At 36.7% G+C, this 23,128-nt stretch overlaps 4 protein-coding genes across 8 annotated transcripts in view; all 4 read right to left on the bottom strand.

Moving 5' to 3' along the window:
• Window positions 1-865: 865 nt before the first annotated feature.
• On the bottom strand, window positions 866-4,684 carry LOC126796836 (probable pectinesterase/pectinesterase inhibitor 6). Its single transcript, XM_050523560.1, has 3 exons — window positions 4,297-4,684; window positions 4,071-4,189; window positions 866-1,201 (listed from the first exon to the last, which is right to left on the bottom strand). The coding sequence occupies exons 1-3, from the start codon at window positions 4,682-4,684 to the stop codon at window positions 866-868; spliced, it is 843 nt and encodes a 280-aa protein (XP_050379517.1).
• Window positions 4,685-8,041: 3,357 nt separating this feature from the next.
• Window positions 8,042-12,957, bottom strand: LOC126796835 (pectinesterase/pectinesterase inhibitor PPE8B-like). Its single transcript, XM_050523559.1, has 3 exons — window positions 12,675-12,957; window positions 11,721-12,386; window positions 8,042-8,214 (listed from the first exon to the last, which is right to left on the bottom strand). Exons 1-3 carry the CDS (start codon window positions 12,955-12,957, stop codon window positions 8,042-8,044), a joined length of 1,122 nt encoding a protein of 373 aa, XP_050379516.1.
• A 1,258-nt stretch (window positions 12,958-14,215) lies between these two features.
• On the bottom strand, window positions 14,216-18,054 carry LOC126797717 (polyadenylate-binding protein 7). The gene is made up of 10 exons (XM_050524421.1): window positions 17,686-18,054; window positions 16,974-17,092; window positions 16,663-16,856; window positions 16,292-16,551; window positions 16,097-16,203; window positions 15,824-16,013; window positions 15,352-15,641; window positions 15,084-15,221; window positions 14,607-14,798; window positions 14,216-14,494 (listed from the first exon to the last, which is right to left on the bottom strand). The coding sequence occupies exons 1-10, from the start codon at window positions 17,894-17,896 to the stop codon at window positions 14,297-14,299; spliced, it is 1,899 nt and encodes a 632-aa protein (XP_050380378.1). The 5' UTR covers window positions 17,897-18,054; the 3' UTR covers window positions 14,216-14,296.
• A 1,738-nt stretch (window positions 18,055-19,792) lies between these two features.
• Window positions 19,793-23,128, bottom strand: part of LOC126797734 (aspartic proteinase 36) — a 5,345-nt gene continuing 2,009 nt past the window's right edge. Inside the window, exons 4-11 of one of the 5 annotated variants that reach the window (XM_050524442.1) lie at window positions 22,988-23,128; window positions 22,204-22,366; window positions 21,702-21,775; window positions 21,521-21,617; window positions 21,376-21,439; window positions 20,531-20,602; window positions 20,286-20,434; window positions 19,793-20,194 (exon numbers count right to left, since the gene is read on the bottom strand). The exon at window positions 22,988-23,128 is cut by the window's right edge and continues 87 nt beyond it. In XM_050524442.1, coding sequence (XP_050380399.1) covers window positions 20,009-20,194; window positions 20,286-20,434; window positions 20,531-20,602; window positions 21,376-21,439; window positions 21,521-21,617; window positions 21,702-21,775; window positions 22,204-22,366; window positions 22,988-23,128 — 946 coding nt within the window. In that variant the 3' untranslated portion in view covers window positions 19,793-20,008. Of the gene's footprint in view, window positions 20,435-20,530; window positions 20,603-21,375; window positions 21,440-21,520; window positions 21,618-21,701; window positions 21,776-22,203; window positions 22,367-22,987 lie in introns of all 5 variants that reach the window. The other 4 variants (XM_050524439.1, XM_050524440.1, XM_050524441.1 and 1 more) reach the window with 4 other exon arrangements.

Genomic DNA, 23,128 nt, shown 5'->3' with positions numbered 1-23,128 from the left:
ACTCGGGTTGAAGACTTGAGAGGAAATATTTGATTTGTTTTTTTTTTGTAAATTCAAAATTATTAGAAACAAACAGACAAAGACACCGCACAAAACCCAACAAAGAAACTAAAGAGAGTTGATGATTCTGAGATTCTCCTCTCTAGAAGAAGGGCTTGATTAGAGCTAAGATGCTTGAGATTAAGGGATAAAAGACACTATTGAGAATAGGTTTAAGAGTCACCATTGCAGGCTTGGATTCATTTTTGAAAATTATGTTGTTTATCTCTCTTCAAATAGCATAAACAGTTGATCTCATACAAAGTTTTGTATCATAGTAGATAAGGATTTACTGTCACAACCCCGAAATTTCAAGTGTTAAATTCGAAATCGAAACCATGAAAAGTTCTAAAACAATCTCAAATAAATCAAAATCATCTTAGAGAGTGTTTGGATAAGAGATTTTGAGGTTCCAAGGAATTTGAAAGTGAAAGGATTTAGAAGTGAATGGATTTGAAAGTGAATGAATTTTAAAATGAAGGAATTTGAAAGTAAAGGGATTTAGAAGTGAAGGAATTTTAAAATGAAGGGACTTGGGTAATGGATTATTAAAATGACTTGTTTGGGTCATTTTTTTTATGAAAGGGATTCAATCTTGGAATTTGGTGATATATTTTTATTTTTAATAATGTTAATCTTTTCTTTTTTTACTTTTACTCTATTATTATCATAATTAATTAATTTTTTACTAAGTAGACTGTATTTTCTTGCCTCACTTAATTTTCTAAACTCCCATTAAACTAGAAAAAATGATGAGAAAAAAGGAATTAAAAATACTATAAATTAGAATTGAATTCATAGTTAAATTTTAACATTGATAGAATAGCTATGGCATATTTTCCACCTCTCTTTGTTCTTGATGCACTTGTTGAACTCGATACCTTCGATAATCAACAAACATATCCATCGCCTGTCGATCACGAAATGCAATCCACTCATTAGTAGCTTTAATAGTTTTAAACTCCTCTTCATTGATTTCTATAGGCCTCATCGCCAACTCACGATCAACTAAATCCAATATGTGAAACTCTTCAGCTTCTAACAAAGGATCATTGTGCTTCTCAATCCGTATGAAGTTGTATAAAACACAACAAGCATTGATGATTCTTACTTGTGTTCTAATGTCGAAAAATGAAGTTGTTCTTAGAATGCTCCACCTTTTCTTTAGCACACCGAATGCACGTTCAATCACATTTCTAGCTTTTGAGTGTCGAAGATTGCATAGTTATTTATAATTTTGAAGACGGTTTCCAAACCACTCCTTGAGATGGTATCTGGTTCCTCGATAAGGTGCTAAAAAGCCAGGTCCATTAGCGTATCTTGCATCAACAAGGTAATATTTATCTGTAATTCTGAAATATCTAATATCATTTTGGCTACTTCAATGCATAATTTGATGGTGTTTGTTCTTTGTGAGTTCATGTGGATTAATCTCGTCCTGTGCAAATTAGCTAATTTAGACATATAGAAGATGCCTATAATCATTATCTATGAATTGATACATTTTTATCCTTTATATAAACAGTATTGAGGTATTCTTGCTTTAACCTCTTGCAGGTAGGCTATCCAGTAGCTTGAGTTCATTCATGATAAAATGAAATGTAATACATATCTCTTGAGGGATTTTTATTTTTATTCTATTTATATTTGAGTGGTAGGAAACTAACTCGATTCTATTTTATTTCTTATATGGAAAAAACTTGCGTACAAACTAGTATGTACGTGTGCGTCCAAACTCTCATTTATTTGCACATTTTGAGAATATAAATATATGATTTTAACCATTCAAAAGTTTAGTTTATTATTAAAGATCTTTTTTGTAAAAGATCAACATAAACAAAAATCGTCTTCATAGTCGATTGCATCAAACAAATGAACGGTTATGGTGAAAGTTAGTAGTCTCATGATCAACCGTCAATTTGTTTGATGCAATCGACTATGAAGACAATTTTTATTTATGTTGATCTTTTACATAAATAATCTTTAGTAATAAACTAAATTTTTGAACGGTTAAAATCATGTATTTATATTCTTAAAATGTGTAAATAAATGAGAGTTTGGGCGCACGCGTAGTTTGTAAGCAAGTTTTTTCTTTTTTATATAGTTCCACTTCTTAATATGCAGGCTTATAGGACTCGCTTTTATGTTTCCACCAAGCATCTTGCTACAGGTCATGTCTTAGTCCCATTGTTTAGTGTAGTACTGGCCTCTAGATGCTGATTATTTATAGGCATTGGACATTCCCTAACATATGTTTAGATTCAAGATGGTGCATGCATAGTTTAAATAGAAATTGAAATGTATATTCAACTATTTATATAGAGATGCATGTATGATTGAAAGATGATTCCTCGTTTTATTATTTCCATTTTGCAAACAAAAAGAAGATAATTCCCTTTTTCATTATATGAGTGCATTTACCTAACAATAGCAATAATGAAGGCTAACTAAAGTCTGGAAACCAACTTATTTGCTTTAATTGAACAGAAAACTTGTGTCACCATGTTGGATAAAAAATGAAAATTTTCAAGAAAAATAAATTTATACCTTAAGAGTTATTAGATGTGTTCAAACTTTTACACTTTTACCTAAGTAATATGCACTTCACCATTCCAATAGATCTGCTAATTTAGTGGTAGCTTGCATGTACGTGGAACAATAGTCATCTATAAGTTATTCCCTCCCTATTTACTGGTTATAGTGTCTTTTTTGTCTTAAGATCTACTCTTTTGTGCTATTAATTGGTGTATACTGGTTGTTCTTGCTACCTTCTTTATAGAATTCTTTGTCATGCACTAGGATAGGAGATATAGATCAAGACTGCTTGATAAATCTTTGAAGGCAGATCACTGTATTCAGAATTTATGATGGAAAGTATACTATAGTCTTGGAAAATTAATAACCACGCTAGAGAAGCCCTCAATTGTGTTCTTAATTTGTCACAGGCCGGCCAATTTCATGGAGGTGGATTTTTCGTCTGATGAATTGGAATACAATGCAAGTGATGGTGGCGTAGGTTGGTCTTTTAACTCTTCATTTGTTTCACTGTAAAAGTTAACTTTTTCATAGCAAAAAAAAAAAACTAGTTGTTTGACACAATTTGCAGTTTCAACTATGTGTTTTGTAGTTGCTTGGAACATAATTTGTTTGATCTTTTGGCATATAATGACTAATCACCAGTTGTTCCTTGTGGTTTAATAGCATGGAGTTTATTAATGATCATATACTCTTATCCGTGGAAAATGAGAACTAGCATGGAAGAACATGAAGAACATAGCATGAAGAACATGGAGTTTAGTTAAAGGTCAACTAGAGTGATTGATCACCAGTTGGAAAGTGTATAGCCCTTCAATTATCAGAACATGACTTCGATCGATAGGTGGTAGAAAGCTAGACTTAGTTCTGGGTTTGTCTATGTATATTTGAATCTTAGTCTTTTAATGAAAATCGTATAATAATATTTGTGATTGGTGTTTCTTGTATTATGTATTAATTTAATTTCATAGAAAATAAATATTAATACTAATATGAATCTGGGCACACATAATTTAAGTGTCCCCAATTGTTGTATGGTATATGTACAATTGAATTTGTATTTGTGATGTATTGTAGAGTTTGAGAGACTATTGGGTCCCATTGTTATTTGGGAACACATACAATTGCATTTAGCAATAGGAGCACTAGCAATAGAAACACATAGCACAAATGTCCCTATAGCTCAATAGGCACATATAAATGTCCCTATAGGTGTCAAAGGGGACATTTATTATATGTCCCATGAGGCCATATTTCTAATAATGTTCGAGTTTGTAACGAATAATCGATATTTGTCATAATAGAAGAAGCATCGAGCAAGGCAAAATATCTCTCCCTGTTTATATATGAAACGATATCTTATTTTTTACTATCGGTTACCAATTGCTTGTGTAAAAACTCAAAATAATAAAACTACTTCTAGGTCATGACTGCATGAGTGTTTAAGCCCACGTTGGCGGATTTGGCGATGAATGCAATCCTCATATGTGTGGTACACCAATAGAAGGTAGCCATGAATTCCCATCAATAAACTTAGCAACTGTAAATTTATAAGCTTGTAATGCGCTCAACTTATGATAACCAGGCCACTTCACCCGGCCTCGAAGCGCTGCACCTGGTCCAGAGTTCTTGAACTCACCGAAGTAGAGTTTGTCTTCATTCCCGTTCCAAGGCTGCCAACCCTCCGGACTTATGACATTGCTTAAAAACGACTGCATGAACACTGTCCGGGCACAAGTGTCCCAATTCCGACCGAGGTATGCGATGACGTTGGGGAGCCACGACCCTGGGCAGCGATGACGTTGGTGCCACCAACTAGGTTTTTCCTGATGTAAATGTTGCATTTTTGGAACACTGCAGTGCCATAGCCAAAGATGAAGTCGATAGTGCCGAGAATTTGGCATTCTCGAAAGAACTGGCGGCCGGCTTGCACAAGAAATGTGTCTTGGTTCCCTCTTATCCTGCACCGGTAGAACACGGCCCGGTCGCCTCCCGATAGAATTGCGACGGCCTGACCCATTTTTTGACCTGCTGTGTTCGCGAACCATATGTCAATTGCAATGAATCCTTGAGCATTGACAGCTAGTAGAGAAGACAAGAACAAAGACATTGTTAGGATTGTTAATATGCAAAATTATTAGGTGGAAAATATGTATGAATGCATGGTGAAATCATATTTAAATTGGAGAAAAATATAATTAATTATTGAGTTCGTGGATAACCAATCAGTCTAATGTTAACAATAAAATGTGAAATTACTGAATGCACGTTCAATTTATTTTTAATTTGAAATTAATTAAAACATTAGTCTTACTAAATGTAGCTGTTTCATACGTTGGATGACCACCGCCTGCACTTTTATTTCCTGAAATGATAGTAGAATATCTACCCTCTCCGATCAAGACAATATTTGATTTTGTGATATCAATGTTCACGTATTCTTGGTAAATCCCTTTCTTAATAAGAATCACAAAATACTTGCTTGAGTAACTCGGTGCAGACGCGATTGCATCAGTTATTCGCCTGAAATTTCCCTTTCCATCTTTTGAAACGATTACGTTTGGTTTTTGAGTGATCTTGAAGCCGCCAAATCCAGTCGAACTAATTAGCGGAGGAGCACCACTGCCCTTGGAAAAATTAGGACTCCCTTGCGGCACTTGCAACATATAAAGGATGTCATAGATAGATGCAATCACTTGTTTGAGACTCCCTTTAACCATAGAGTATTTGGGATCATTGAGGAGTACTTCCCTACATGTTTCTTGGCTGCCATTACTAGCATTCAACCTGCAAATGAATCTTTATTGTATTTTTGATTAATGAAAGAAAGAACTACAGCAGTTTGGCCAAGAAAATGTGTACAATGTTGAATATGAACATTGAGATTTGGATAATCATCAGCACCATGAATTTGGGACATGGTAGAGGTCACATTTTGTATAAGCTCCATGGTCGACACCAATGAGTCTTTGGACAAAGGCAATGAAACTTTTGTGATGCGAGAGGAGCCAATAGTATAACTAGGGCTAGCATGTGGGTTACTAAAAAGAGCAAAGAAATAAATGAAGAAAAGAATGGTATTATAGGAGAACGACATCTTGTTGACTATTGAATTGGACTCCTGAGTATTGTACTGAAATGTACTTAAATGATGAAATGAGAAAAGTTGCAGGGCAAGTTCAGTACTTCAATGGACTCATCCTTTGTGTGTGTATATATATATACAGTTCTTATCTAGAGTGAAGCTTCACTCTGAAATTACAGAGTGAAGTTCCAATTTTGACATACTTTTCGGTTAATTTTTTTCACCATAAGCGATTCAATATTTAGATATGTTATTCAAGATCATCTGTACAAAATTTCATCTAATTCGGATATCGTTAAGGTATTGTAATTAGATTAAATCAATGAATGAATTAAAACTGTTCAACATGAATCGTTCGTGTAAATCTCAATTTTGAAAACTCAAACCATTGTCGAATTAGATGAAATTTTGTACAGATGATCTTGAATAGCATACCTAAATATTGAATCACTTATGGTGAAAAAAATTGACCGAAAAGTGTGTCAAAATTGGAACTTCACTCTATAATTTCATAATGAAGCTTCACTCTGAATAGAGACTATATATATATATATATATATATATATATATATGCACACGTGAATATGCACCTTTACGCAGAAAATGGGAAAGGACCGCATAGTCGGATTTGAGATTTCAGTTGGAGAGTAATAATTTACTGCTCATAAACTGGTTAATTTATTTTTTTCTCTTTACTATAACCATATCACCATGCCATATGCATATATGTCAAGGCAAAGACTTAACATGCATGGAAGGTTTATAAATTATATAACGTTTATGGAACCATAATATATAATATCGATCGTAACACTTTCGATCAATACTAATTAGATTACGTTTAGGCATTTGGACGTCTTTGATCATTAGATCAGTTTTTCTTCATTGGTATTCTTCTTTCAATCTTTGATCATTGTATCGTGTTCATCTTCTCATCTTCTCATTTTCCCATCTTTCTATTTTGTTTATTTCACCGAAAAATAATGAGCAAATTATAAAATAGTACTATCTCTCATCATAAATTAGAAAAAAATCACCACTTATTTCTCAATTATAAAAATTTCATCTTAATTAATTAGAAATTATAAAATAGTCTACAAGCTTTGAACAAAATTATAAAATAGTCATTTTAAAAATATTTTCCGGACTGTTTTGTCATTTTTCTTCATCTTATTTTTCTTTTTCCATCTTCTTTTAATTCTCACCATAACTTTGTCGTTCGGCGATAGATTTGAGCGTGGTTGGTACCGTTAGAAAAATCTCTCTCCTATTTCATTGAATACCATACCCACTCTGAACCGAACACCATATAAGGCGTAGCAACCCTCGCAAGGGGCTGCCGCCTTCCATGGTGGTGCTCCAAGCTATTTCGGCAAAATCAGAGCTCAAAACTTCCTAATCTTAGTTATTTTCTTCATTCTGAGCATAGTCATACTAATCTCCTTTGAAAATTTTAATATCATTTCTCATATTTAGGCATTTTCTCTCGGCATGTCACATTACTTGTCATCCCCACTGTCACACCGTTGTCACACTATATATCACAACCCATGTCACACTACATATCACAACTCATGCCACACTACATGTCACACTCGCTATCACACTATCTATCACACTAACTGTCACACCTCTGTCACACTACCTATCACACATAGTGTCACACTACCTATCATACATGGTGTCACACTACCTATTATACTACATGTCACACTAACTATCACACTCGTTGTCACACTATCTGTCACACCTTATGTCGTACTACCTATCACATTAACTATCACACACGTTGTAACACTGTTTTATGTGACTATATTGTGACAAGAAGAAGAAGAAGAAGAAGAAGAAGAAGAAGAAGAAGAAGAAGAAGAATAATAATAATAATAATAATAATAATAATAATAATAATAATAATAATAATAATAATAATATGAAGATGAAGATGAAGATGAAGATGATGATGATGATGATGATGATGATGATGATGATGATGATGATGATGATGATGATGATGATGATGATGATGATGATGATGATGTTGATGTTGATGATGATGATGATTAGAAATAACGAACCTTTATTTACTGTTTTATGTGACTATGTCATATTACTTGTCACACTAGCTATCACATTACATGTCACACTTTATATCACACTATCTGTCACACTAGTTATCCGATTGTCACACTAGTTATCTACTATCAGACTACATGTCACATCACAAGTTAGTGTGACTGATAGTGTGGCTAGTAGTGTGACGAGTAACTTGATTGTAGTTTATTTCATCGTCATCCTTGCTTCTACCCAACCATTAAGCCTTAAAATATAAAACAAAAACAAAAAAAAGAATTTTTTTTCTTATTAGGCACCCAGAAAAATGATCTAGGCACCCATGTCAAACCCAAAAACGTCGACGCCGTCCTCCTCTGCCGCCACCAACGTCATGCTCGCCAGTTTCCTGACTCCGCCTTTTTCTTCAACGGCGCCATCACCGTCGCCCATCCCTCCGCCATTTGCACCCTCTTCTGGTCGGAGCCTAGTTTCCAAATCCAGCTCTCCGCCAGAACACAACCAGTCATATCATCTAAGAGAATATGAGCCCAGAAGACTCAAAGCATTTAAGTAAATTTATCTCCTCCATTCAGGGTCAAGTATTGATCTGCGAACCCAGAAAACTCAAAGCATGTGGTGACCACCAACTCCTTGAAGTTCATAGATGGTGAGCGAGGTCGTCGGTTCTCAGGCTTTGGCTTCGGTCTAATTGAACGCGAGGGTGGGAATCAACTCCAGATCCGTGTGCCGAAGCACCCTCAACCACGCGTCATTCGGTCCCTTCCGCTTTTTCATCGGAGAACAAGACGATGCTCGAGCCGGCGATGATGATGATGCTGCTGAGGATGGGAATCAATGGGTGTTATGGGGGTCATAGGAAGGAGGAGAAGACGTTGATGAAGGACAAGTACCAGTCGCACAAGATCTGCTTTAGTTTTAGTTCGATGGCAGCCTGTAAATATTATAAACTGTGATGGCAACAGTTTAAGGGCTTTAATTGAGTGACTTTTTTCTAATTTTAAAATCTTATTCAACTTTTTTCCAATTTCATCTATCAAATATAACTTTTTTATAAGAAGCTTAAAAATAATTAGTAATCTAATTTTATTTTAAGATTTTGTTAGCAGAAAATGTACATAGTTCCATGTCATTTAATATATCTAAAATAGTCCATTGAATCCATTTATATTTAACTGACTCACATTTTTTTTAACGACTCACATCAGTCATATGGTATATATAATTTTTTTCTCAAATAATGTGTCCATTGATTTGGACTCAAACAAAAAAGGAGGTAGATTGTAACAAATGATATATAGAGAGCATGAGGTTGATGAATGTTGGTCGTCGTATTGATTCCTTTCTCTCTAAATTTCTAACTATTTAGTGATAGAGCCTCTATAATTTACTAATTTTATTTTTACAAGCTGAAGTAAATATAACTCTGTAATATCCCGAAAATTTATAATTATTGTTTAGAGATATTTAAATTGGTGGTGATCTGACTATATAGTAGGAGAGAGAAAACGAAAGTGTTCGGTCGATTTATACATAGAAACGTTACCGTGACGGGTCAAGAGTTGACTTTTTATCCGTTCGGAATCTCAGAAAACTTCATTCATGAAAGTCGTAGAGTTCGTCAATACGAACTCGTGAACACACGGCATGCCTAAATCGGAGTTCGTATGAAGAAGTTACGAATTAAAATGTATTTGGACATTTTTAAAAAATAGTATAAATAGGGGATTAAAGAGAAAAAAGGGGAGAAAATCAGAAATTCGGATCGGCACTGTTCATACATACTGTTCACCCCCGAAATTCAGATCTCCGTCGTCCGGCCACCATAGAGCGGCGCACCGGTCCCATTTGAAAGGTTGTTGCGTCCCATGTCGATTGATGGCAGCGCCACCTGCTATCTTGCCGCCGTTTGGGAGCGGTAAATCCCGGAAGTTCTCCCGAAAATGCACAGTTCACCGAACTTCACCTCGTCGGATCTCCCTCCTCCGACCACCAATCCGTAAGATTCTTGTCCCATTTTGAAGGTCTCCTTCCATACGACAAACTCTCCAAAAGATTTAACCCAAATCGTTTTGTGCTAGGAGAATCGAGAAAAGAAATCCTAGGATTTAAATTAGGGCTTTTCAATTTTTTGTTAAATTGAAGCGTTTAGGCTCGTATTTGGACCTTGTGGTGAACTAGAAAGTTGTTAGGAATGTTATTTGATTGTGGTGGTGAAATTTGGTAGTCATTGGTGGTGGTGGGAAAATGGTGGCGGCGCATAAACATTGATTGTGAACAGTGTTCATGAACAATGGTTTATGAACAGTGTTCGACTGTAATGAAAATCGTCACCTGAGATTTTACGTATCGTTTTCTAAGCATTATAACATGCTATTAGGTGACCGATAAAACGAGTGAGTGAATCTCTTTCAGTGTCGTGGAAGTTGCACGCAGGAAATAAGGTTAGTAAACCTTACAATATCATCATGATCGAAGTAGTGTTATAATTATTGAATTTAATTTGAGTTATTAACATAGTCGTTGCATCACTAGCTTATAAAAATTATTCTAAAAATATGTTTTGGTTTATATTACGTGAACTTGATCGTCTACGGTTAATGGGTAAGTGAAACGCTATTTTAATAAGTGATTTTAAAAAGGTTTTAGTGATTATGAACTATGGTGAATGTGAGTAAATCTCACTATGACAAGTCTATTCTTAGTGGTGACTTATATGTTTTAATTATTAAAAAGAGTGAAGTGTGACATTTATATAATATAGTGGGTTATGTATGTGTACGAAAATGGTAAATACGATACATATATATGGGTTGCTATATTATATAATGTTTCGGTTTTATTTCAAATGTGAGATTATAATGTTGTGACTATATTCATATTGTTGTGCAATAGTCGCTTGGTTGTAGACTTGTAGTACAATAACATGTGTGGATTGTTATTGTACGTGGTTTTAACATTGAGTCTTGTTAAAACGTTTTCTAGTCTTCGGACGTTGTTGGCAGTAATCGGAACCAAGCCTTGGCCGAGTGTCGGTTACAATTCAGTTAGAGCTCTAGTCTGTCTGCCGGTGTACTGCATGATGGGTAACAGATGAGTTGCCCGGATCTCATGAGTACCCATTTTTTGGGTGATATTGGGTAACAGATGGGTTGTCCAGTGTCTGTCGGTGTACTGCATGAGGGGTAACAGATGGGTACATGGGTCTCATGAGTACCCGTATTTTAAATGATTTTGGGCAACCAATTTGGTTGCCCAATGCCTGTCGTTGTACTGCATGAGGGGTAACAAATGGGTTGTCTGGGTCTCATGAGTACCCATGTTTTAAAATGATTTTGGGTAACATATGGGTTGCTCAGTGTGTCATGATTACACATATTTTTAAATGATATTGGGTAACATATGGGTTGCCCAGTGTCACATGAGTACATTTGTTTTTAAATATTATTTGTCATATTTCATTTGTATGCGATGTATGTTATATTGTTGGCTTACTCATACAGGCTGAAAATCTTATCGGGTTTGTGTTTACAATCCCGGTGTACCAATTCGATGGCGTATGAGATAGTTCTGCAGGTGGGGATTAGTAGATTCAGAGGGTTTACTCTGAAGATTTATTTCTTCTGTTTGTGATGAGAATTAAGTGAATTTTACATTTCTATTGGTTATAATACTGAGATATAAACTGGTCATGTATTATTCAAATCGACTGAGTCGTGTTGTGGACTCAGTTTCGATACACTGTTATTATAAGATGATTTCAATATATTTGAGATTGTTTTAGAGTTTTTATTACTTCGAATTCGAATTTTCGAAATTTCAGGGCTGTGACAAACTCTAAGACGAACGAACAAAAAAAAAAGCACACACATTCAGTCGCAACTAATTGTAGAAATTATTGTGTAAATTTAAAAGCAGTTCATGAGTATGGCTACTTAAGCTCCCATAGGCGGATCGGCCGATGGATCCAATCCTAGTGAGTGAGGGATACCTAACGAAGCTAGCCATGAACTACCATCAATAAACTTGGCTACTGTAAATTTATCAGCTTCAGATGCACTCATATTATGAAAACCCGGCCACTTAACCCGGCCACCAAGCGCCGCACCTGGTCCAGAATTCTGGTACTCACCGAAGTATGGTTGCTCTGCATCCGTATGCCACTGAAGCCAACCTTCCGGCCTTAGGATGCTGCTTATAGACGACTGCATGAACACTGTTCTGGCATAAATGCCCCAACTCCGACCTAGGTACGTGCCTACCGGAATTTTTGAGTCTGCAGTGCCAGTGGGTTGGGGGTCTCCGTTGATGTCACAATACTGGAACGAGAAGCCTGATGAGTCAGTTGAGGAGTTACGACCGTGGGCGGCGATGACTCTGGTGGCACCCATCTGGTTTCTTTTGATGTAAATGTTGCATTTTTGAAAGACGGCAGTGCCATAGCCAAAGATGAAGTCGATAGTGCCGATGATTTGGCATTCTCGGAAGAATTGACGACCGGCTTCCACAAGCAATGTGTCTTGGTTACCTGTTATCTTGCATCGGTAGAAGACAGAGCGGTCGCCGCCGGATAGAAGTGCGACTCCTTGCAAGTTTTTTTGACCTGCTGTGTTCTCGAACCCTATGTTAATCGCAACAAATCCTTGAGCTCTAACAACTGTTAGACAAGACAAATACAAATCAACATAAACGTTATTAGCCATAAAATTTAATGAGATTGTGAATGCAATGTTATTGTGTGAAGCTATATATATTAACGTTGGTGTAATTATACTCGAATTGGAAAAGAATTAAGAATATAATTGAGTACATGAACAAGACTGTTTAGTTGAATTGGAGTTATGACCAGGTGCAATTTTAAGACTGCTCAAATCTCTACTTAAGACAAATTTATTTTTGCTTAGAATTTGAGCAAACAATTCAAAATAGAGAAACAATATATTACCAAATGTTGCAGTATCAAATGTTGCCCGTCCGCCGCCTACGCTTTTACTCCCGGAAATTATAGTAGCATCCTTACCCTCTCCGATCAAGACTATATTCGATTTTGTGGTGTCGATGTTCACATATTCCTTGTAAACCCCTTTCTTAACAAGTATCACAAAGTAGTTGGTTGAGTGACTTGGTGCAGCTGCGATGGCATCCATTATTTGCTTGAAATTTCCCTTACCATCTTGTGAAACAATGACGTTCGGTTTTTGCGGAATCTTAATGTCGTCAAATTCCATGGTTGACTCCGATGAGTCTTTAAACAGAGACGATGGAGCTTTTGTGAAACAAGAGGAGCCAATAGCATAACTAGGGATAGCATGTAGGTTAATGAATAGAGTAGAGAAATAAATCAAGAAAATAATGGAATAATAGGAGAACTTCATCTTCTCCAATGGACTCGTAAGTGTTGTACGTTGTATTGAGATGTACCAAAATGATTTGAAGGAATTCCAGAGCAAGTTCACTATGCAATAATCCTTCATTCGTTACATGCATCTATATATTGTACGTATTTATATGCAGAAAATAGGAGACTTCATGGTCAAATTTTAGAGTTATATATCATTTACGGTTCATAATAAACTGTTTTGCAGTTAATTTGTTTCTTACTAAAACCATATGCTTGTAACGTTGCATATATGCAGAAATTTTGAAATGAGAGGAGTGACCAAAGCCAAAGTTCAAATGCGTACACGAATGATTTATTTACAAAACATTTATTAAAACAATATATCATACAGTACTTCACTGAAACTACGAACATCTATACTTCTATTGTTAGTTTTTTAGTGTGGGACATTGTATATTGTTATGCTTGTATCAGTCATAAATAGATTAGTTTAATTCGATTTGCATTGATTACCAAATTAAGATAGTTTTATCAGTCATAGAATAGGTTAGCTTAATTCAATATGTGCTTATTACCAAATTAAAAATAGTTATATCAGTCATAGAATATGTTAGCTTTAATTCGATTTGCGCTGATTACCAAATTAAGAATAGTTTTATGCCGCATACTAATATTGAGTTTAGTCTCATAACCCCTTGTTTGATGTCAGTTAGTATGTAATGGTTATTCAGGCCATAAAATTTTATTTAAAAAACATATTTGTTTGTCTGAAAAAAAAAAACTACGATATATCGTACTTTGTACATTCTATCGTAACTTCCTCAAGTTCCCTAACAAGCCTAGGAGACGGAAGTAATCACAAACATAATCAAGAGATCGTTAATTGTAGGAAATAGGATTAGGGCCGGTTTAGAGTCCATTTCTCAAGCTCAAATTTCCCCAGATAACAGATGCAACTAGCTAAATGCTCAAACAAATATTGCCATCCAGACAGAAAACTAATAAGCAGAATTAGATCAAATATTATGTCATCTATAACCTCTGTCATTACTACTAACTATTAAGGTACCAGATTAACATTCCTAGTCAATCTGGTAAGTACGTACTACGTTGTCTACGTAGTACTAAAAAAGATAGAGAAGGTGCCAATTAAGTATCAAAAATTCATTTTCCCGGAGCTTGAGGTGCGACAAAACCTCTAACCACGCACGACTGGAGTTTTTCTTTCAGTTTACTGCAACCTCAGCAGAAAGGTAACTAGAATGAAGGGAATCCTTGCTAGATACTTTAGTCTTGGAGATCTTGAGGACCTGAACAGCTTCTCCTACTTTTGCAGCTAAAGACTCAGGAGACTCCAATAAAAGCAGCAGCTCCGAGTTGTCCATTTCCAGAAGCATCCCTGTGATTTTTGAAGCAAGATCCGGCTGCAAGTACAAACATAGTGAACTTTTAGATCAGTGCAAATAACTTCTAGCCAAAAATCCTTAAAAAGATCACGTAATACCAACAAAAGAGTTAAAGTAAGCAGTGAATCACCTTGTGTTTATGCACAAGTGGGAAGAGACGCTCGCCAAGTATCTGCTTCTGCTGCTCAGGAGATGCAGCAGCAAGCATACTACTCAGCATCTCTGGTCCCTGAGACCCACCTCCAACAGAATTGGAGATTCCTGATCCTTTATTCATGTCACGCTGACGCCCATTAGGAACATATTTAGGCTGCCCTGAACGCTGCAATCCAAGGCTTGCATATATTAGTACATTTCACATATAAATGGCTCACAAATAATCAAGCATGCAACAAAGTGGAGCAAGAAAATACTCATTTTCAGCATCGATCCTTCAAAGGTTAAGAATTGTTATATATTCGTTGAAAAACAAAAGGAAACCTAGTTGGGAGGACAACCTCCACATACCTATATCACCATATCATCTTTCACATACAAGCTGTGACAAAAAAGTTTCAAAGTTTTAAACACATACAGGCAGAAACCTTGTTAGTAGAGGATATCAAACCTGTTGATTGTTAGAATCCTTCGAGTGTGTTAACTGAGCTGACTGTTGCAAATGTGGAATAACAGGACCTCCATGGGAAGGCATATGCCCATTTATTCTGCCCCTGTTTTGCCTATGCTGCCTTGGATTATTGGACATCTGCAATAAAAAATTTGTAGCAGGCATCAGATAGCCATACTAGACCTCTTTATTTTCTTTTTTCACAAAATTGTGAAGACAGGCATGCAGATGGTGAGTTCAAATAACTGAGAAAAGGAAGTGTACTCACAACAGGAACAGGGGGTGGTTGAAAAGCTGGTCCAGAAGTAGGTCCAAAGCCATTAGGTCTCCATCCTGGCCTCAATCCCAAAGGCTGATACATCATCCCTGGTCGAGGAGGTGGAACAACCCCAGATGGAGCCTGATAATAGATGGGAGGGTATCCACCAGGGATGACAGCCGCTGAAGGACCAGGAAATCCCGCTATACGTTGTGCATACTGAAGCTGCAGCTGTGCTTGTCTTTCTTCTTTCCTTTGAGCAATAGCGACATACAATGGCTTCCGATGAAACATATATCCTGTCAGATATCATGACAAGATGATTAAAAGCTCAGAAAACATAGCATACAAAGACTAGACGAAACACTGCGTGCAAGGTAAAACATGTAAACAAGAGGTAATTTCATGACTAATTCAGCAATTAAAAGAATGACCTCGTAATAGTTTCATGTGCAGAAAATTTAAATAAATGTTACCGTACCGTGAAATGTAATCACAGCTTTATTTCCCTCCTCAGGGGTAGAGAAGCAAACAAAGCCAAAACCCCTGCTTATTCCTTTCTCATCTCTCATAATTTTTGCTGAAGTAATTGTGCCACATTGACTGAAGTGGTCTATGAGCTCTTCATCAGTGACATCATCATCAATGTTCTTCACATACACATTTGATCCCTGTCAAAGAAACCAAGAAACACATTGATAAGATCCTATAATGATCGAGAGAATTATTGACAAGAACGAGGTGAATAAACTACCTTGAACTTTAACACTTGCTCCTTCCGTTTTTCCTCAAACTGATGACGCAAAATTTGTTCACGCTCTGCCTTCTTTTGTGCTCTTGCTACATACAGAACCTTGGAACCTACTCAACATATAGACAAGAAAAGCTGGTAATCAAAAAATTACATCCATATTTCCAACTAAGGCCTTAAAATATGCATATAACCTACCAAGTTGAGATCCATTCAGAGATTCCAGTGCTCTTCTAGCATCATCCGGACCCTCAAAGTTCACAAAGCAAAAACCTCTAGAAATCCCATTTTCATCCCTTGCTATTGCAAAGCTTACAATTTTCCCGAACTCAGAGAACTTTTCTTCCAGAAGCTCCTCCCTGACATTTGGATCCAAATTCTTCACATACAAATTTGTATATTTCACATCAGGATTGGGCAAAACTCGATCACTTTTTCTAACAAACTTCGCGACATACCTGTGCCATTTATAATCATCAGACCAAATACAAACCTATCAGTAAATATGCACATTAAATTCTTTAAATCACAATCCACAAAGTATACAAAAACATAGAAATTCAACATACAGCTGTTTGTCTCCAACTGTGAATCCATTTAGCTTGTCAATTGCAGCAGTAGCTGATTCCTCAGTCTCAAACTGAACAAAGCCGTAGCCTTTACTCTTCCCATCCTCAAACATGGCAACTTTGCAAGACAAAACATTTCCAAATTTCTTAAACATATCTTGAAGCCCTACATTATCAAGCCCTTCGCCCAAATTCTGCCAGACATTAAGAAAAAAAAAATTATACCTGAAGTATTCACAGCATAGAAAAGGAATGCACTTGAGAATAAATGGTCCGAGTGGCATTGACTTCTGTATAGCAACAGGACATACCTTGACAAACACATTTCCAATTCCACTTCGCCTAGCATCAGGATCGCGATGAGACCACATGACCCTCATCACTTTTCCATTCACTTCAGAGTTATTCTTCAACTCAATGGCTTGAATTGCTATTAGAAAAGAAAAGAAAAAAAGGAAATCAAAGACAGTTCTTTTATGATTGTATTAAATCTTCACAAGCATGCATTGTAGGCCTAAAAGAAAACTGAACATAAAACAGACACATACTCACTCCCTCTTACGATATATGCATTGATCAAAAGAGTTAGACAAATTGTATCAAAATTTCATTTCCCTTCTAGAACAAGTAGAACAATCAAGCAGATCAACACCGAAAAATATCGCAATTGATCATTTTTGTCCTCTAATCAAACTGTTTCAATTTATAAACAAAACAAAAAAAACAAATCATCTAGTTTTGAGAAACAACCAAACGAATTTTAAAGACGAGAAAATTACAATTATACTAACAATAAATCCAAATTAGGCACTTAAAACGCACCGTTTCAGTCCAAATTAGGCAGAATCCAAAGTAAATTTCCTCACAGAGGAGGTAGAATCCAAGTGAGTACTAACATTCTAACCAAACAGATCACCAATTAATATCCAAAACTCGAATTCAAAATGTAAAAAATCTGAGAATTCTGATTTCTGTCACAATATCACAGCTCATAAATCAAAGAAAGAGAATCGAGACGGTTACCGTCATCGGTGTTGACGAAGTTGACGTAGCCGTAGCAGAGAGACCTGCCGGTGTTGGTGTCCCTGCACACTCTCACGGACGCGAGGCTCTTGTTGTCGTTGTTGAACGCCTCGTAGAGGTCGTTCTCGGTGGTGTAGGGGCTGAGGTCTCCGACGTATAGAGACGCCGTGACGGCCAGCTGCGTCGACGCCGGAGTCTGAGGCACCGCCATAACTGATCTTCGCTCAAATAATTCTTCACACAGAGGCACAAATGCTCAGCCGTAATCCGGCCACACGACTCAAACCGCCGTCTCCGTCGCCGTTCAAATGCGATTCGGCCTGAAGATTGAGACTGATCTCTGATAGAGTGAAACGGAAAACAGAGAGAGGTGATTTTTTTTCTTTTTGGCTTTTTTTGTTTTTAGAGAGAGAGAGAGAGAGACTGATGAATTTGAGAGAGGTGGAGGGGGTTTTTGCATGGAGGTTGGGCCTTTCACCAGGATTCGCGAACCGGTGTGGGGCCTCTTTCACGCGCGGGGGATAGCGCGTGAAGTGACGGTCCAGTCGTTATGGGCTGTTTGGTGATGACACGTCAGCGGTCACTATTTTAGGAGGGAGATGAAAAGGCGTGATGGGAAAGTTGTTGGGTTTGTTAGAAGGATCCATCTCTTTGGATTTATTACGCCCTTTATGTATTTTCCGAGAAAAAAGAAAATTAATTTTTTATGGTTTTAGGAATGTTATCTGATTATTTAAGAGCACATTTTTCTTCTGTAATCTGAAAGATACGTTTAGGATTTTTCATGAAGATATGCTAAATCATATGTCAGAAATTCGTCCGCAAAAATGTTAGTATTATTTAATGTTGATAAAATAAAATACAAACTCTTTATATTTTCACTCAGAAAAATCTATATTGTTGTAACTTGTGACTATTACTTATTATTTTTAAGATGAAAACGTTTACTCTAAACATTTGATTTTATGAGACTTGTACACATATTAAACAAAAACTAACTATCTATTTAGTGAATTAGTGCGGTACTGGTATTTTATTGGGATTAACGTTTTTCATGACTAGAATTGATTGTCTACTATTAAGTAGTATTAATGATTTAATTAAATGGAAAGTTTTCCAAAAATAAAATTTATTTTTCATAGAGTAAAAGTAAAAGTGGAAAAGCTAGTTCTTCTTGTGGAAAAGGCCAGATCACACTTATGGAAAATAGGCAACACGTGTCAATCGTAGAAGGAAAATGACAAAGTGCGAAGCGAGTGAGACTAAAAGTGGGGGTCCATAAGTGTAATGACTACTTCAAAGCAGCGAAAATGGTTCGCACACCATTCACCATCCCCAATCTTTTTTCACAACCACTATTTTCACCACCATTCCTGGACTTTTAACTTCAACCCTACCTTCTCCTACTTCTTTGTTCTAAAACAAAAACATAAAAATAAAACAAATAAAAAATCGTAGTTACCATCATATTTAACATGAGCCTTGAACACATTTAACCGATCAGTTTACTTTTGATTTTCAATTAACTGATCAGTATGCGGTTATAAGTGCGTTCAATACTTAATACGCTGTTAATTCTGATGTTGAATGTTAAATAGGTTAGAAGTTAGTGTGTAGTAGCTATTGCCAACTCATGGTGCCACTTATAGCAAACTTACACTCTGCTCTTCCTTTCAGATTTGGAGTACAGGAGTTCCATATATAACTAGTCACCAGTCACTGACTCACCAACCCTTCTGTTTCATTGCTTCCTTTTAGTATTGCTTGCATCAACAACTGCCTAGCTGTATATGCCTAGTGCTCCAGGGCCAGGATCATATGGAAGTTATTAGTAGGAATTTTAACTATTCTGTACCTCTAATTCTAGGAGTTTTAGCTTCATGTATTCGCAGGGTGAGAGGAGTCTTGCCTACTAATTTGACTAGATTCCGGCTCTTGTTTATCTCCTTGTCCACATAGGTGAGAGCCTTTCACTAATCACAGATAAAAATGCGATTCTAATGCACAAATGCTGATCACAAGCGTGTTTAAGTTCAAATATTGGCAACATGGATTCGAGAAATTATGAAAGCAATCTATTGTCTGAGGATTGCTACATACGTCCCAATACACAAATGTTCTGATTTCTCTGTATTTGAACAGACAGAAAACTATGATCGTAATGTCCATGATTACAAAGTACAAACAATCTGTTCATTCCAACCCTGTACATTCTGACATTCCTTACAAACTGAACTTAGGAATCGTCAAAGTAAAACTAGTAGACAAAACTGATTCCGAATCAATAAACTGACACCCCCTAACAGAAATTCTATATCCCTACCTAAAACCTGCAATAGCTACAATTGGCTTGCTCTGCTTCTACCGGCCACAATCTGATGAAGACAGAGATCCACATATGGCAACAGAGTGAAACTTCCAAGTCAAGAAATGATGATGCCCACCCGTCCGCACTAATAAGAAGCGAATCAGAATGATATACACCGCACCTCAACCCTAGTGCTGACCACTATAAATAAAGATCAGCTAAGCTGATACGCATTGTAAAGAGAATCCAATTTAGAATCTGAGGCTTAAAACTACAGTAGATGGAAGTCCACTAAGACCAATATCTGCAGTAAGAGAACCGTGATCGCCGTTGTTAGCAGCTTGACAAGCATGTCTCCTGGTGAATTGCTCTGACTGAGCTGTCCTGCATTGATAAATTCGTCTTTGCTAGTAATTACTGAAACATTCACGGATAATGAGCCTGAAAAGAATGAAAAGTATGTCATATGAGGTAGGTACTCAACCAAGGATATAGGAGAATAAAAAACAATATTAGTAGACTTATGTCTGAGCTTACAATCGTAGTTGGCCCATCCAAGCCGTTGGCGAGCTAAATCATACACAACTATCTTATCTTTTAGAACAAGATCTGCAATTGGAGAAAGAAAAGAGGGAAAAAGATTAGAAATCCAGCCAATTGAATGGCACAGCTATATACATGTTATAGATCGGAAAAAAAAAGAGACAGGAGAAACAACTGTGAAAATATATATATATATATATAGCGCTTCTCGGCTGCGGACGTCCAGACGGTTTTTCCGTCCGGATTTCTGCCGTTTCTCCTCGATCCGACGCCGGCAAAGCTGTTTCTTCTCGCCAGAGTGACACCACGCCTTCCTAGACGCTGCTCCGATGAAGAAGAAGGCGAAAGAGATCGAGATCGGAGGTCTTGCAGCAACCTCACTCAGAACTTCACCACCGATCATGGTGGACATCCGATCTCGATCTCTTTCGCCTTCTTCTTCATCGGAGCAGCGTCTAGGAAGGCGTGGTGTCACTCCGGCGAGAAGAAACGGCGTCGCCGGCGTCAGATCGAGGAGAAACGGCGGAAATCCGGACGGAAAAACCGTCCGGACGTCCGAAGCTGAGATTTTCTGTATGTGTGTGTGTGTGTCTTTTAACAGCAATCAATAAATGCCAACTGCTCAAGTACTATTGAAATATTGATTTTGCTTGATTTTCAGTTAGATAAATAGGGTAACAGAACACTCAACAAGGTACTCTATAGTAGATGCTTTACGACTTAAATGTGAATCAGATACTAATGCTACTTGATCTTACCAAAGATTAGGAAAAAAAGAAAAATATTTCCATAAAATTGAAAAAACAAATTCTCAAGAAATGCAAATTCCGCGGTCTAACCTCCTAAAATCGTTACTCCTCCCTGAACCTTCTGAAAGCCAATGCACCACATAGCAGCTCCTCCCTGTAACAATACCATACTATCATGTATAATGCAATTACATAAAATAAGACCTTTCCAGAAGGAGCAGGAGGAACAACTTACAACAAAACCCACATGTATGAGGTACTCTTCTGGTTTCAACACCATTGATGCACCAGCTGCAAAGTTCAGACTAATTGGAGGAAACACCTCAGCCAAACTGAAAGTTTAAAGATAAACATGCCACTGTTAATCCAACTCTTGAGATAGGAACTTAGATGTTGTTTACATCCATAGAACAAACCTGTTGGAGACTATATAACACTGGTTTCCTTTTGAAATGGTGGGAGTCGTAGACTGGGAAACGATCGATGTTATCTATGCATCAGATAAATACCAACAAAAGCAGCTTCAGAACATGATCATATTAGAAGGAGCTAGCAACCACAATTGAAACATGCATGAGAAATTAATTAAGCCCTCCCATCTAGGTTTCTCCGAGTGCTAATTTTTCTGATGCAATAGATTAACTAAAGGGAAGCACAAACTCAAATATAGAGGAAAGAGCCTATGCATATGGAAAGCCAAAATCAGGGTGGACCCAACCGAAACAGGAAGCAGAAGCAACAGAACTTAAATGAAGATCCAAAGAAACGATGTTACAGTAGAATGGAGATTAATTGATGGCTTATAGAGTGTATCTTTTGTACATGAACCCTTACGATATAGCAATTAGGTTAAAGAATAACTATCAAAAATTTATTAATTTAGTATTATACAAATGCTAATGTTGATTTTAAACTTACAGCGCTGACAAAAGGATCATAAGCTTCCGCCACAAGGTATGTCAAAGTCGTGCCAGAGTCAACAATAGTTCCCCGGCTGTTGGATGTTGTGAAGGCTATTGGATCAATTGGTAAGATTTGCCCATTGACAGCAATGCTCTGAAGATTCAAATTATAATGAGGCCTGAAAAATAATAACTTAGGAATCAGTTGGCAAAAGAATCTTTTATTTACAAGTGAATAAAAAATACAGTAAGAATACGCCAGTACTGTTTTGAAAAAAATATGATTGCACACCAGGAAATCAATCATTATAATTATAGAAAGCAGTCTAGATGATCAATTTTGCAAGGTATAAATATGCCTCATGAAGGTACTCTACCCCAAAGCCTACCCACTTAATGAGCCCCAAAAATGGCATTAGAAATTCTACATGACCTCCTTAGAGAAATAGCAAACTTAATTATGTCATAAAAACAACAACAAAGCACTAATTATCTGGATGACAGTGATGAACCCTTTTTAGTCTGTGCAGCAGAGGAAATAATGAGCACATGTTTCTCAAAAAAAGAACAAAACGGTGCAACTGTGAATCCGTGAACTCTGTATTCCAACTTTATATACCAAGTACTATCTCCTTACCAGATTCAAAATGCTAAAACTAGAGCTCGAAAGGTAAAAACTGACCAACTCAATATTAAGCAAGGAAGAAGAATATTTCAAAATATTGTGTGACCAGAAAGAGCTCCCACTTTGCAGAATCTGAACAAATTTTAAGAGAAACTCCAATAGGATAGAGACATACTGTGATGGAACGAGGGGACTATAAACAATATTCGGCTCCAAAATCTCACCAAGAACAAGTATACCCCCACCATTTCCATCTCCCTTCAAACAATGGGAAAATACTCTGGGAGTTATTCCTCGATAGGACAACTGGGATATA

This window comes from Argentina anserina, chromosome 6 (assembly GCF_933775445.1).
Source record: "Argentina anserina chromosome 6, drPotAnse1.1, whole genome shotgun sequence".
NCBI classification, from domain to species: domain Eukaryota; kingdom Viridiplantae; phylum Streptophyta; class Magnoliopsida; order Rosales; family Rosaceae; genus Argentina; species Argentina anserina.
The sequence above is the reverse complement of the archived record's forward strand: the minus strand, read 5'-3'. Positions and strand labels throughout refer to the sequence as shown.

What these genes read in the sequence shown, in the direction of transcription:
- LOC126796836 (XM_050523560.1), bottom strand. Translation starts at nt 4,684, where the DNA reads ATGTCTTTGTTCTTGTCTTCTCTACTAGCTGTCAATGCTCAAGGATTC. An exon ending in GACACTTGTGCCCGGACAGT is followed by an intron (nt 4,190 to 4,296) that starts GTTCATGCAGTC and finishes ACTCTGGACCAG; the next exon opens with GTGCAGCGCTTCGAGGCCGG. An exon ending in CATGGCTACCTTCTATTGGT is followed by an intron (nt 1,202 to 4,070) that starts GTACCACACATA and finishes GGTGTGCTAAAG; the next exon opens with AAAAGGTGGAGCATTCTAAG.
- LOC126796835 (XM_050523559.1), bottom strand. Translation starts at nt 12,957, where the DNA reads ATGGAATTTGACGACATTAAGATTCCGCAAAAACCGAACGTCATTGTT. An exon ending in ATTTGATACTGCAACATTTG is followed by an intron (nt 12,387 to 12,674) that starts GTAATATATTGT and finishes CTTGTCTAACAG; the next exon opens with TTGTTAGAGCTCAAGGATTT. An exon ending in TTCATGGCTAGCTTCGTTAG is followed by an intron (nt 8,215 to 11,720) that starts GTATCCCTCACT and finishes GTTCTGGCGGAG; the next exon opens with AGCTGGATTTGGAAACTAGG.
- LOC126797717 (XM_050524421.1), bottom strand. Translation starts at nt 17,896, where the DNA reads ATGGCGGTGCCTCAGACTCCGGCGTCGACGCAGCTGGCCGTCACGGCG. An exon ending in CTTCGTCAACACCGATGACG is followed by an intron (nt 17,093 to 17,685) that starts GTAACCGTCTCG and finishes CTTTTCTAATAG; the next exon opens with CAATTCAAGCCATTGAGTTG. An exon ending in AGCAAGTGTTAAAGTTCAAG is followed by an intron (nt 16,014 to 16,096) that starts GTAGTTTATTCA and finishes TTTCTTTGACAG; the next exon opens with GGATCAAATGTGTATGTGAA.